The 15,218-nt window shown below is 40.1% G+C and overlaps 1 protein-coding gene across 1 annotated transcript in view; it reads left to right on the top strand.

Moving 5' to 3' along the window:
- The first annotated feature begins 384 nt into the window (after window positions 1-384).
- The window catches only part of LOC117876980 (putative uncharacterized protein ENSP00000383407), a 57,434-nt gene continuing 42,600 nt past the window's right edge, over window positions 385-15,218 (top strand). Inside the window, exons 1-2 of the mRNA XM_034769670.1 lie at window positions 385-505; window positions 11,043-11,180. Of these exons, the coding sequence (XP_034625561.1) occupies window positions 482-505; window positions 11,043-11,180 (162 nt within the window). The 5' untranslated portion in view covers window positions 385-481. The remainder of the gene's footprint in view (window positions 506-11,042; window positions 11,181-15,218) is intronic.

Here is a 15,218-nt window from a genome sequence, read left to right as displayed (position 1 = left end):
GACAAGCTTTTGAGCTTATACAGAGCTCTTCTTCACATATTACCTCATCCACCTTGTCTCTCTTGTTGTATACTTGTCAAATAAATGAAGTGAATCCAGCATGCTTGCCTTTGAGTTCTTCATATATTCCACTGCTTTTAGACAGAAGAAGCTTAATGTCCATTATGATGATAAACTAGATGGTAACAACAACCTGTAAAAGACTGTATTTTCCTAGTCCACCATAATTAGTCATGCCATGCTTTCGTTTTGTTGGTAAACATTGTTCATTAATTTTGGAAACAGTGTGTGCTGGTGCAGGCAAGCCTGTCTCATTTGATAATGGGATCTGAATCCAGTGGATTATTGCAGGGGATTTTATCTTGCTGTAATCTCCAGGGTGAAATGTACAAACAGCTGGGAGGACAAGAAGGAGCTGCATTGTGCGTCTGGAATTCCTTGAAACAGAATTTTGGAGTGCTGAGTTGAGCATCATATCAAAATGAATCTTTTCTGTTTTTCATTGGTAAGTCTACTTGCATTTTATAGCTATTATGTGTTACCATATTACTGGTTTTGTAAACTGAACCGACACATGTAACCAGAATGAGGACAGAGATTAAAGTTATTGCGTAGAGAACAGTACATTGCATGCATCATACAAAAAGCCCACTTTGGGGGAAAAAAAGAGGTGTGTGTGTATGTGTATAAAAAAAGCTGAAGATAGGGAAATATGTTTAAATTAAAATAAAATGTAAAGTAAATAGGGTGACCAGATGTCCCGATTTTATAGGGACAGTCCCAATATTTGGGGCTTTTTCTTATATAGGCTCCTATAACCCCCCATCCTCTGTCCCGATTATTCTCACTTGCTATCTGGTTACCCTAAAAGTAAATAAAAGTAGACATTTGGGAGCTTTTGAGGACACATTGCGTGCTGCTTATGATATCTGTGAAACTTTGCAGTTTAAAAACTGAACTGCTAAATGTTGCAAATTTGACTCCAAAAAACTTAGAATGTTTCCTATTTGTATCTCAATTATGAAATAAATTAATGCTTTAATTTGTTCTATTGTTTCTGAGATGCTTCAAGGATACTGAGACTCATATTTTCTTTCTTATGAAGTACCACAAAACTTTTTCTAGCATGTTTCCCATTAGCAGAGCATTGCCAGTGCACAATCTGAGGCACTAAATTAGTCATGTGGCTGCATTCACTCAAGGATATAGAATTTGATTTAAGTCCTTTTCCCCCATCTCTTGCCTGAGGAGAACTGGTCAAAGTTAACAGGTAGAATCAGATTTGCAAAATCCATGGAGACTCTTTCTCTTTTCAATGGTTTATCTTCCAGCGTCAAGACTGTATATTAATAGTGACAAATTTGTATATTTTCTATATTTATATAGTACACTACACCTGTCTGCCGGTTTGTCTTCTCTTTTCCAGATATTTTAGTGTATATGCAGAAAGAAAGAAAAACTTATTTTTAAACTGCATGTGGTGCTTACAGTACAAGTATTAGTGGTTCCATTTGTTTGAATTGTGATTCCTTTTTGTTAAAGCTACTTCACTGCAGAATCCCCAGCATTGTTCAATTTAAGGATTTATTTCTGCTTTTGGATCTTGAAAATAAAATGCAACAGATTTTCAGGGCTTTTCTTTCCAGAGCAGCCTCAATGAACAGTAATAACTCTGTCAGAATCCAGTGAGGGTTTTGGTCCCAGTTTAATATGAATAACTTTTCTGTTGGTCAAAGTTAACACCTAAATGTATGTGCAAAATGGCAGTTTGACCATCAGAGAAGCTTTAATTTGTGGAATTATCTAGGACTGTAACTGGCGCAGTTATACCAGTCTTTTATCATTACATCAGAGCAGTAGCTTGCGTTTGATGCAGTCCAGCTGTTAAGAAACAAGACTACTGCATGTTGTTGTCAGATGAAAAACAGGTGCACAGCCAAAAAGATGGGTACACAGTGTGGGTAAAGAGTGGGAGACCCAGTTTTTTCCCCAATTAAAATGACTTCCCCAACTAGTGCTGCTCTCATTGTGACTCAAACAGAAAATGCAATATAGCCGCCTTATGTGTGAAAGTCAGTGTTGCTATAGCTTCTTTATGAAATAGTTCATCTCATTTAAAGTTTGGTTCTAAGAAGTTAATCTATATTCTTTGCAGGGTCTCTATATGAGCCATTCTGAATACTGAGATAATCCTTTGAACAGTTGGCAAAACATCTTACATCATATCAAAAATTGTATTAAGACAATTTATTGGTCACTAATCCAGATATGCCACTTCATAAAAACTAGGTCCATGTGCACTCATCCCTACTTGTCTGATGAAGTGCAATTCTTTGCTAAAACAGGATTGTCTGTCTTGAAAGTGGGTTATTGGTACAAATATGTCTGCTTAGCAACTTATACCCTAGTATTCAACTGAGTCTTGAAATGGAATATGGTAGTGTGGCAATTTGTAGAAAGAAAAGGGCAGTGGCAAATGGGGTTAAGTTGTCAGGAAGGGACAAGTTTTCTCTCATGAGTCAAAGGGAAAATATGTATGATTAAGAATAGATCGGATGGGTTTTTTAATGTTCCTTTTAAAAACCAAAGAAGCATCTTGCTACATCACCACTAGACATGTGTCACACTGTGGGATTTGTACAGCATTTCACAAAGGTGCTCCCGCTTTTCAGATTTGTTGGGTTTTTTTGTGCTAGAATAGCAAAAATGCTTTTTTTAAAAAAAATAGAGGGTTGACGGATTCTGATGATGTGCAGATTGGTGACTTCCAAGTCTTAGTTTAAAAAAACAAACAAACAAAACAAAACTCATCTAAGTGGTAAAGCTTCTGGCAATCTGGGCACTGGTGGAAGGGGTGGGAAAAATTCCAATCAATATCTGCCTTCCCTTGCCCATGAACTCATAGTTTTAGTGAGTAACAGGCGGTACTACTACCATATCAATGGGAGAAAGCTCTGATGTCAGAAAAAGTAATTTGGTAGTTCACCTAATTAATCACAGAATCTTGCAAAGTTGAGATGGAATAGTTAGATGTTGGGTGGTCTTGTCCATCCTTCAGTCAGGGTGAAATTGTTTCCTGCAGTATACTCTCAGGAGATTTGTACAGTCCAGTTTTAAATGACAGACGCAATGGGGCTTGCACTAATTCATGTGCAAGGCTACTAATAGATCCCACTGTTAGGAAAAATGTAATCTTTCTTAATTTTATACCATTGCTCCCAGGAGCTGGAGAGCCTATCAGATTTCTAAAGCAGAAGACTTTATAAATAAAATAAATAAATTAATTAATGGAGATATCCTATCTCCTAGAACTGGAAGGGACCTTGAAAGGTCATCAAGTCCAGCCCCCTGTCTTCACTAGCAGGACCAAGTACTGATTTTGCCCCAGATCCCTAAGTGGCCCCCTCAAGGATTGAACTCACAACCCTGAGTTCAGCAGGCTAATTCTCAAACCACTGAGCTATCCCTCCCCCGCATCTTTGAACAAATCTTTAGACTCCACCCAAATTCCATGCATCTAAAATGTCTTTACATTTATGGATGTGCATGAGATTCAATTTAAGATCCTAAAGTATTCCTGTTCCAAAGAAAAGATGCAGAATGAGTCGAGCACATCTCCCATAGTATAGCTCAATGGGAAACTGGCTTGTTAGAATGCAGAAAACCATCATGTCCACAGAGACTACTAGTAAACAGATAAACCCAATCTCCTTTCCCCTCCTGTCTCTTCAGAGTGACTTCTAGCAGTGGAACCACCCAGTAAGACAACAGGGCAGAATTTCAGACATTTCAAAGATGAATACATCCTGTATGTCACAGACAGCAGCAGAAGTTAATGTGCAGGGAAGTGTCAAGAGGATCAGCTGATCTTCCTCTCCCTAGCCCTGGTGTGGAGGGCACACATTAGGGCTGCCATGGCAGCTGCAGACTAGTTCTGCAGCCTGCCCTCCCATCCACAGGCATGGCCAAACCAGCTATTCAGGCTGGGCACTGCACTGAGAATCTAAGCCAAATAAGATCCCTTGCATTTCTGTCTCTCTGTTCCGTATGGTAGCCTGTTAGCTGTAAGTTTTGCTGGTAAAACCTAAAGTTAAATACAGTGGGGCAGTTTAATCATCTGTGATTTTTGGAAACCTAGAACTAGTTTTGTATATTGTATCACAATTTGATTTAGAGAGGCGGAAGGCTGATAACATCATATCCAAATTATTGCATTTGTTCATCATTTTATAGCCTGAAATGTTTTGCAAACAGACCAAGGTTCCTATATGATAGACAAAGTGAAAATGAATATTACCATTATAAAGTGATGCGATTAATACACTGCTAATTAAATTAGGTAAAGCTTCAGTACAGTAAAGTAAGAGAGTTTATGGGTAACAGAAATGCCCTAAACATGTAAATGCTATGTTAATATTGTGATGTGTTTAGAAATGTGTTCAATTTAAAAACACTTCTTTGTGCATGAACCCCTTGAAAGAGTCAAAGGGACTTCTCCAGCAGACTGTCAGCTGGAATAGTTTGTTGTATTTCAGTGCATTGTCCTTCTCATTCACTCCTTGTTTTCAGTATTTGAATTATGGCCAGCCACTGCACAAGAGTCCAGGATTAAACCAAGAGTTGGGCAGTGAATGGACAGCCCTGCTAGACCCGTGTGTGTGTGTGTGTGTGTGTGTGTGTGTGCGCGCGCGCGTGTGCGTGCATATCCGCCCATACTGTGGTGATGGGCGTCATGTGTATAGTAAAGAATCACAGAAAATGTCTCTTCTGATACTGAACAAGGATCTTTCTTGATGTAAACTCCAGAGCTAGAAGTCTCAATAAATCTCTCTGCTCCCCCATAGAAGAAAGGAGAAATGCTGGCTATGGCAGGTTTAATGGACATATAAGAATTTCTCCCCAGTGCAACTCTGCACAGAGTTTTGTTACCTGGAGTTTGTGTTCTGTTTTTTGGAAGTGATATTAAATGGTGCACATAAACCTATTTATGAAAGAGGGGAGAAATTTGATAGGTTATAGCCTGGAGAAAGTAGGTCACCCTGAACTGACCGGTAATGGACTCTAATTGGGATGTGAGCTCAAATTCAGCAAAAGGAGTAGGGCCTTACTTGGGTTGACTTGCCCAGAGATTCTAGACCAGTGGTGGGCAACCTGTGACCAGTATGTCCCTGCAGCCCACGCCGCTTCCCTCAGCTGCATTGGCCGGGAATGGCGAACCATGGCCACGAGGAGCTGCAGGCGGCTGTGCAAATGTAAACAAACTGTATGGCAGCCCACCAGTGAATTACTCTGATGGGCCGCAGGTTACCCACCACCGTTATAGACCCTGTTTGAAATTGATGTTGTGGGACTAGACCTATTAGCAGCTGAGCTGGTGAAATTGACGTTGTGGCTCCTGATAAGTCTGTCATAGAACTGCTGGAGCTGATTTTGCTGAGCAAGGACTTAGCATAAGGACTTAGCTGGTGGAGATGACTTTTTGGAACCAGACCTGGAAGCCCCAGATCAAAGTGGGACCCGGTACTGTAGACTTGGACTGGAGTAGACAGTGAGGAGAACCACCTCCTGGTGCCCACTTGACCCCCGACTGAGTCAATACGGATTTGTGTGTGAGTGAGGAATATGTTCTGAATAAGAGCTCTGGGCTCCCAACAAGCCATGTAATGGAAGCCATGGGATTGGCCATGCCCCTTGTAATTTCCTTGTCCTGTGTAAATAGATGCTTATCTTGTCTTCCTAAATAAAAACAATTGGTGGCTTCATGTACCCAAAGCTTCCCGGGCGCTTGTGAGTAGGAAAAAACACTTCCAAAGGTAACCAAGGGAATTAAAATTTATCCTGGGAGCAGATAAGATTTAGGCGGGGGCTTGAGCCAATCACTATATTTTAGAAGGCATTTTATACAGCATTGAACCTGGCCCCTAGTACTGCTAATGACACCTGGCAGAACGGTCACCTAGACTAAGGAAAACAGTATTATCTCTAAAGCTACTCAGCCTTTGTCTGCATCACTACAGAGCTTCTGTCTAGATTAGAATCTTCCCCTCTCCTCTTCCCGCTGCAGATTATTGAAAGAAAAATTACACATATCCTTATAATACACACATCATGAAATGTTTGCATATAGGGTTGGGGGTGCGGGCAGATAGAATCCTTGCATGCTTTTCCTCACATTGTGTTCTCACAGGGCTTGTCGCATCCTAGTCCTAGCTCGGTTGTATGCCTTGCAGGGTTCTTATTCCAGTGGCAGTTTGTAGCATGCCAGATGTTCTAACCTCAAATTTGCAGGGTCTATTAGAATTACTGTGATTTAGAGAGGAAAAACTGTTTCTTTCAGAAATAGACACTTTTAAAAATAATTTATTGTAGTACAAGCTGAGTGTGAATGATTTCTGTGTATTTCAGAATCAGATTTCCTTAACCCCAAAAGAGTTCATTTTCCTTTTAGTGTGGAGTTTTAAAAAACTATACTGCAATCTAACCAGTGTGCAGTCAGCTCTTTGTAGCAGTCCTCCTGCTTAGAAAACCCAGCCCTGTTATACAGACAAAACAGTTCTAATGCTAGCAAGGGACAAGCTCAGATGAACTCATTTGCCCTTTAAGCCCACTACTAGCTTTTAGGAAGGTAGCAAGCACATGTTGTTCTACTTAAGCCATGTGCTACATTTCCAGAATTTATTAACTCATTAGTTTCTGGAATAGAATACTATATAAAACATAAGGATAACCAAGTATTTAAACCTTTAAAAGATGCTCCCTTAACTTTTAGCTTTGCTTTTCAAGGATGTATTGGCATGAGGCTATTAATGTTCAGTAGATAAGCACAGTACTTCTGACCTATGTGGATGCAAAGAATAATTGACATGGCTTTGAACTACTGTATTACCAGCCAATAAAATTGTTCTTCTAATCCCAGGCAGACTTTACCTAAGGCTCAACATGCTGTCTAGTTCCAATCTGTAAAGCTTCTAAACGTTAGCAGTATGGCTTCAAATAACCTTCCCAGGGCCAGTCTTACCTCAAATGGCACCCTGGGTGAGGCTGGAGGTGGAGCAGAGTTTGGGGGTGGAGTTTGTCTGGGTACAGAGCTGGGGGCAGAGCGGGCCACAAGGTGGAGCAGAGGTGCAGGCAGAGCGGGGAGTGGAGGCAGCCCGGGGCTGTGAGGTGAACAAGATTTCGGGGTGGAGCTGGGCAGGGGGCTGTTATTGTGACACTCTCTCGATGGCGCACCCTCCTGACCATGGCGCCCTGGGTGGTTGCTCACATCGACCACCCCTACGGCCGGTCCTGAACCTTCCCTTTGTACCAGAAGAATAAATGCTGTGGTGTAGTAATATCCAAGTTTATTTCATAATATTAGTGTTAAAAGTATTAATTAGTTATTAGGGGCCAAATTCTACTACCCTTAGTGAATTTCTTCCTTGATTAACTGAAATCAGTGGGACAATTCATGAAGTCAATTTCTACTCAACATGAGTAAGCATGGCAGAAACGAGGCCCTAGGAAAATTGTACAGGGATAATCCTATGTAACCACTGTGAAACAACATGTGTTTTCAGAAAGAACCTTGTGTCTGACTACTGTTATGACTGTACATAGTTTTGACTGTGAAATGTAACATGTCACTATGGCTGCAGTGCAGAGGAGATACAAGGATTGAATACAGCCCTATGAAAAACCAAAGCTCACCTGCAGTGTATGCACCACTCCCTGCTTGCCTTCCTGAAAGAGTTCTCTGTAATAACTGCTGCTGTAGACCACAGCGGGCCACAACTGACCCAGAGATCCAAGGTGGGTGAGGTAATATCTCTTATTGGACCAACTTCTGTTGGTAACAGAGATGAGCTTTCAAACTACACAGGGAAAGGTACTCCCAGTGCCACAGCAAAATGCAAAATTCATTACTCTGCTAGACACTAAAAATTATGGTCTGAACCGAGATGCTGGATTTATGGCTTAATTACAACAATCTGTAACCCACTAACCCCCTTCTTTTTTTGTCTTATGACTGCAGAAATGTTAACAGGCCACTCTGCCTTGAATGGTCCCTTGCAATATGTGCTAACTACTTATACTAAACAATCTCTTCTGCCTTGCATTTTGCTGTGATGATCGGAGTACTTTCCCCAGATCTGAAGAGCTCCGTGGGTATGTCTATACAGCAGTGGTTCTCAAACGTTTGTATTGGTGACCCCTTTCACACAGCAAACCTATGAGTGTTACCCTCCCCCCAAAAATTAAAAATACATTTTTTTTATATTTAACACTATTATAAATACTGGAGTTGAAGTGGGACTTGGGGTTGAGGCTGACAGCTCACGATCCCCCATGTAATAACCTTGCAACACCATGAAGGTCGTGAACCCCAGTTTGAGAATCCCTGACTCGGGGTCATTGGGCTTGGGCTGCGGGGCTGTTTCATTGCTGTGTAGATGCTTGGGCTGGAGCTCAGGCTATCGGAACCTGCAAGGTAGCAGGGTTCCAGAGTCTGGGCCCCAGCCTGAGCTTGGAAGTCTCACAGCAATGAAACAGCCCCACAGCCAAAGCCCTGCAAGCCTGAGTTGGCTGACACAGGCCAGCCGTGGGTTTTTCTTTGCTGTGTAGACATATCCTCAGTGGCTCAAAAGCTTGACTCTCTCTCACCAACAGAAGTTGATCCAATAAAAGATATTACCTCATCCACCTTGTCTCTCAAATATCCTGGGACCAACACAGCTACAACTACACTGCATACTAGAGATCCAAGGATGTCTCAACTTGCTCAAAATGTTTAGAAGCCATAAATGAATGGAACTTCAGCAGTGCAGTTGCTGTGCAGGTCACTTTAACTTCTGAGCAGGGAAAGACTAGATTGCCATCACTAGAATGACAAGCATTGAAGGGTTGATTGTTAGAATGTCTAGATGCCTAAAAGTCTATGGAACCAAAAAAATAAGAACACAGAGAGATAGCAGATGGAATAATTGCATTAAAGACAGCAATTTCACAACACCTTATCTGAAACAAAAATCATAATGATGTAAAAACAGGTCTACTATAAAAAAAGTGTGTTAGTAATTGCTATCAGAGAAACGAGATTGATGAAAAAGAGTGCTCTCTGATAGAGAGAAGATCCCTAGCAAGAATCCCTGGCAAGAACAAGCTAATGAACAAGAACAATGAATATACTATGATCTTCATAGCATTGAATTTGCAAGAGTCATAGGTCATTTTTAACTGCCAAAAGAAGTGAAAAAGAAGTGATGTCCATAAAGAAGTCAAGAGTAATTTCCGAAATGGAGGCCTATTCTTCTATTAAGAAAAAAATATTCATTGTTGAAAATATGAAGGCTTTAATTTTCTTTTCAATGAAGTGGAGAGTCATTTGTAACAATATTTTGTTATATTTAGAACAATAACATGCCACTGAGACATAGATAATTGCCTTGCTTTGGAGTATGCTGGGAAATCTGACCACTGGACTGTGGAAGCAGAAGACTTACGTTTCAGACCTTCATATGGGTAAAGGAATGCGAGGATGGCTACATACTGTTGTTTTTATCTTGTTAGGTTTGGCTTACTGTTGAAAGTTCATTTTTTGATAATTTGATTGTGACTGAATAATCACAGACACATCTGTTGGCAATTTTCATCTTCATTGTGTGTATATGAAACCTTGCAGTACTTACTCAAAGGAACAGAGTTCACATTCTTAATAGCAAGAGCAGTATTTGGTTTTGCCAACTCTTACAATTTTGTTGTTGACTCTCATACTATTGGATGTTTATCTTAAATCTCTACATCCTGGTATCATGGGATTTTGTGACAATCTCAATTTATATTCAAAACCCAAAATGTGTCTAGCCCTGATAGTTTCAGAAATAAGCTTGAAAATGTGAAATCTAAAGGCTCAAAAGTCAGAATGAAATATATTTATTTTTAAAAATCTTATGGTTTTTAAGCCAACCTCATGATTTTCTGGGGGGCCTGACCCATGATTGTTGAATGCTTGGGGTATGCAAGGTATAGAAAAGGGAAACAAAAATGATTAGGGGTATGGAACAGCTTCCATATGAGGAGAGATTAAAAAGACTGGGACTTTTAAGCTTGGAAAAGAGGCGACTAATGGAGGGGGGGGGAAATATGATAGACCTCTATACAATCATAACTGTGTGGAGAATGTAAATAAAGAAGTAGTATTTACTCCTACTCATAACTCAAGGACTAGGGGTCACCAAATGAAATTAATAGGCAGCAGGTTTAAAACAAACAAAAGGAAGTATTTCTTCACACAACACACACTCAACCTGTGGGACTCTTTGCCGGAGGATGTTGTGAAGGCCAAGACTATAACAGAGTTCAAAAAAGAACTAGATAAGTTCATGGAGGATAGGTCCATCAATGGCTCTTAGCCAGGATGGGCAGGGATGGTGTCCCTACCCTCTGTTTGCCAGAAATTGAGTATGGCGAAAGGGGGTGGATCACTTGGTGATTACCTGGTCTGTTCATTCCCTCTGGAGCACCTGGCATGGCCACTTTGGAAGACAGGATACTGGGCTAGATAGAGGTTTGGTCTGACCCAGTATGGCTGTTCTTATGTTGAATGCTTGGGCTTTGCAACACATTTTATTTTCCCTTCAAGGAAAGCACTTAGCCTTCTTCAGTAAAGGCCTATATCAGAATCCCCTTCCCTCTGTCTTTGTTCATCGCTCTTTTCTGACAAATGAAAGAGAAATCTTTGCTTTTTTAAAATTTAGTATAATGGTTATTGATCCTTTTAAAATGGGAGTTTCTGCTCAACCCTTTGCTTCATTTCCATCTATGGAACCTAGTATTCAGTTTCCTCAGTGTCATGATCTAGGAAGCAAGTTCCAGCATCTGGACATAATTTATTTTAAATTTGTTTATATATGAAAAAAAAAAAGTCCTGGAAGTTTTGAAAGACCCTGGAGAAGCTCTGTGCTTTCATTGTATTTTATCCATCATAAAAGCTTCTGACTTTCTTTTTCTGAGTGCATGTGTATAAATGCACAGCTAATGATATGTGCATCTCTGTATTTCAGGAAGGCTCCATGGACAGCTTGTATGAGCCAGTCCAAGAACACCAAGACCCCAACGAGACCATTAGCATCAGCAGCAGAGCTAGCACTCCACTGAGCACCTATGTGAAATGTGGACCTCCAGACAGATCTCTGTCTTTGGTGAGTGGAAATGAATGAAGTACCCCATGCACTTTCCTCCAAACCATTACTTTTCTTGTCTGAGCTTTCCAACAGAGCCAGCATTGTTGTCTCAGCCTCAAATTTTAAATATCTACACTCCTTGGAACCTACCAAAATCCTACTAAGGGTTTTTCTCAGACCTTCATGCTTTTGAGATAGATGAAATGAGTGCTGTCCAGTCTTACAAATAGGACCCTAAAAATAGGTCCTCAGCTCTGTAGCACTTTGGACAAGAGCCAAATCCATTGAGGTCAATGGGAGTCCTTCCATGGACGTCAATGAGCCCTTTATGACTAAGTAGCCATTATATAGAAGGACATGCAATATAACCACGGACTAAAACCATATAAGAAGAGAGGTTGAGAGGGTGTCTATGGAAAAATTATTTTATAGGCAAAGTATGTGATTCCTATTTATTAGTGAAAATAATGAAAGGTGGGGGAAGAACTATATGGTAAAATGAAAGGGTTCACTGTATGATTAAAACATAGAGCAGCAAGTTCCATAAAAGGATGCTAAAGGAGGAAAAAAACAAAAATGAATGAAAAGTAAGCTATTAACAAGGCTATATTTCTAACATATAGCATATTAAAATATGTACTTTGGTACATATTTGCTAGAATCTTTGAGTTTTCTACTGTGTATTTCCAAAAGCACAGACCAGCAGTGAACTAGGGAACAGACTGTAGCAGTATTTGGATTTCAATATAAGTATCACATCGTTAGAGTTGGCCACAATACTTCCATAAAAAAGTCAATGGAAAATGACTTAATGGAGATTTTCACACACACACACAATCTGTTTTCATCAGCATTTTCCAGGTTTTTTGTTTTTAAAAAAGTGAAAATCCAAAAGCTGAAAACAATTTGGCTCTTGTTTGCTTTTCAGTTGCCAAAAACCTAATAAATAAAGAAATAAACATGAAGAAAAATTTGAGCAAAAATGAAACAAAAGTTGAAATTTTTGTAAGGGGGAAAATAATTTCTTAACCAGCTTTATGTACATTGATTTGCAAAGTCAGAAATGTTGGTATGTTAAGGAAGTCTTTTGGGATTGCAAATTAGCATGAGGTATAAATAACAAGAGAAAACTAATACAAACTAAGAATTTGGCAATGCAAAGAGGAGAGAGATAATAATAACAAAATTGGAATTAGGCTCACTATTTATGTCCCTTATGAAAGATGTACCTTTTAAAGTAGCTGCATTTATAAATTGGAGGACAGAAAATAGAACAGAGTGGAAAAAAATTAGGTTATCTTTCTGTTAAATTAGTGATTCTTATAGTTAAGCATAGGAAAGAATTAGGTTAATATTCTCACTCTTGTGTTGTGGATAGAGTAGTTGTTTCTCTCCTCCCCAAAGGTAGCTCCATTTTGGACAGGTTGACTAGTTAGTAAAGCACTCTTGGGAACACTACGGATGAAAGACATTAGGTAAATGTAAACTGTTGCTATATATTTATTATGAAGAAAATCAGGGTGACTGTAACCAGAGGCTTTCTGAAAATCAGCAGAGCCACCAAGTCTATTACCAGACCTGGATTATTTCTCTAATAAGCACACATGCAGTAAACCATCTGCACAATGCTTGGCTGTAAGATTAAAAAAAATATGTTGACTGTATCCAGTATGAATCAACAGATGTTATTTTCAAACTGTGCATGACATTAGTATGAATATATTTCAGCTGCCTCTTGAAATTCAGGTCACTATGCTACTGTATGTGGCCAAGATTGAAGTCACAACAAAGGGTAGTCAAACAAGAGACATGATCCTGCAAAGAGGTAATCCTGTATGTATCCTTACTACCATTTGACAGTGGGATTATCATGGAAATTTGCAGGACTGGGCCCGAGGTTAGCAGTGATATACAAATTGTGGTCACAGATTAGCCAGACTTAGTCTGTGGACCTAAGGTTAGCATTGCAGTAGGCAGTCTTCTCCACCCCCACCCCAACTGGATGTATCTTCCATTCTTCTTCTCTTCTTTCTTGTTATCAACCTCAGCCCAGACCCTCTTCTAATTAAAATGAATTAGTGGTACCTTTTCTCCCTTCATCATGGCTTCTTACAGACATTTGCATTACTCCTGGTGATTATGTGAAGGCAGAATGGCTCCAATTTCACAGAGGGTCAACACCAGAAAATGCAGAAGGAGGTTGTTTACTGATAAAATCCATGACTCAATGCCTTTTTGATCATTATAAGGGCCACAGGCCATTTCCAGCATTAGTCCTGTTTTCCCACATGACCAGCTGAGGAGAGTCACCCGTCCCACTCCAGCTAGGGGATGCCAGCCGCAGTCAAAGAAGATTTAACCACAGAATGACTCAAAGGGGATCCATTCCCTAATTGACTATCCAGTCTACCAACAAGTCATCATGCTTCCTGTACAACCAATTACTCGCCCATCAGAGTCTGTGAGATGATGCAGTTTGATAGCGCTTGGCACTGTACAAAGCTAGAATAAGAGACAGTCCCTGCCCCCGTAAGTTAAAAACACAAAACAAAGGGTTGGAGAAGGACATAACACATCAACAGAGTGAACAGAGGGATTGTTTGCAAGTGTCATGTATATCTCATGATTATTTTTAAAACAATTTTGGGATGAATTTTAGAGGTTTGGATATTTTGATTATATCACCGGTCTACAATTTTTGATAAGTCGTCTGCTTCAGAGATAAAATGTGCTATTTATTATGTATTTTGATGTGCTGAATTCAAATATGACAATTAAAACAACTGATTGACTACTGTTTCTAAGATATTTAAGTTTTTACATTTTATGTCTATGTATATTGTGTAGATAGTAGAGTTTTAATCATAAATTGTAAACCTAGGTCTTTTCATGTGTTTATGGTTGCTTTACATGATAATATTTCACCTGTCCTGTTTATGTAACACTTTAAAAATCAGCAAAAGGGTTATATAAATCAAATTTATTATGAAACAAAAGGCAAAAAACTATTATGTACATAGTTTAGTCCTATTCAGTGTCTACTCGGCGCTTCTTGGCTTGTCTCTTGTATTCATTAAATGGAGCATCTCTTGTCACTGTCCAGCAATAGTCTGCAAGCATTGATGGGCTGCATTTGCCCGATAGCGTTTCTCCATTGTTGCAATGTCCTGGTGAAATCGCTCGCCGTGCTCGTCGCTCACTGCTCCGCAGTTTGGTGGAAAAAAATCTAGATGAGAGTGCACAAAATGTATCTTTAGTGACATGTTGCAACCAAGGCTTTTGTATGCCTTGAGGAGGTTTCCACCAACAACCTGTAGTTGTCTGTCTTCTTGTTTCCGAGAAAATGTATTGCCACTAACTGGAAGGCTTTCCATGCCGTCTTTTCCTTGCCACGCAGTGCATGGTCAAATGCATCATCTCGAAGAAGTTCACGAATCTGAGGACCAACAAAGACACCTAACTTTATCTTAGCTTCACTTAACCTCGGAAATTTTCCATGGAGGTACTTGAAAGCTGCTTGTGTTTTGTCAATGGCCTTGACAAAGTTCTTCATCAGACCCAGCTTGATGTGTAAGGGTGGTAACAAAATCTTCCTTGATTCAACAAGTGGTGGATGCTGAACACTTTTCCTCCAAGGCTCCAAGGAATGTCGGAGTGGCCAATCTTTCTTGATGTAGTGTGAATCTCTTGCACGACTATCCCATTCGCAGAGAAAACAGCAGTACTTTGTGTATCCAGTCTGCAGACCAAGCAAGAGAGCAACAACCTTCAAATCGCCACAAAGCTGCCAGGAGATTCCACTGCTGTAGTCTGGAGCCCAACAGCTCTGCCTTACTCTTGGGTAGTTCCAAATCCCTGACAAGGTCATTCAGTTCATCTTGTGTTATGAGGTGAGGTTCAGAGGAGGAGGATGGGAGAAAATGTGGGTCCTGTGACATTGATGGTTCAGGACCAGAAGTTTCATCCTCTTCCTCTTCCTCGACTGACTCAAGTGAGAATGATTCTGGTGCATCAGGAACCGGCAGTCCTTCTCCGTGGGGTACTGGGCGTATAGCT

Source organism: Trachemys scripta, chromosome 1 (assembly GCF_013100865.1).
Source record: "Trachemys scripta elegans isolate TJP31775 chromosome 1, CAS_Tse_1.0, whole genome shotgun sequence".
Lineage (NCBI taxonomy): Eukaryota > Metazoa > Chordata > Testudines > Emydidae > Trachemys > Trachemys scripta.
This window is presented reverse-complemented; position numbering and strand designations above follow the sequence as displayed.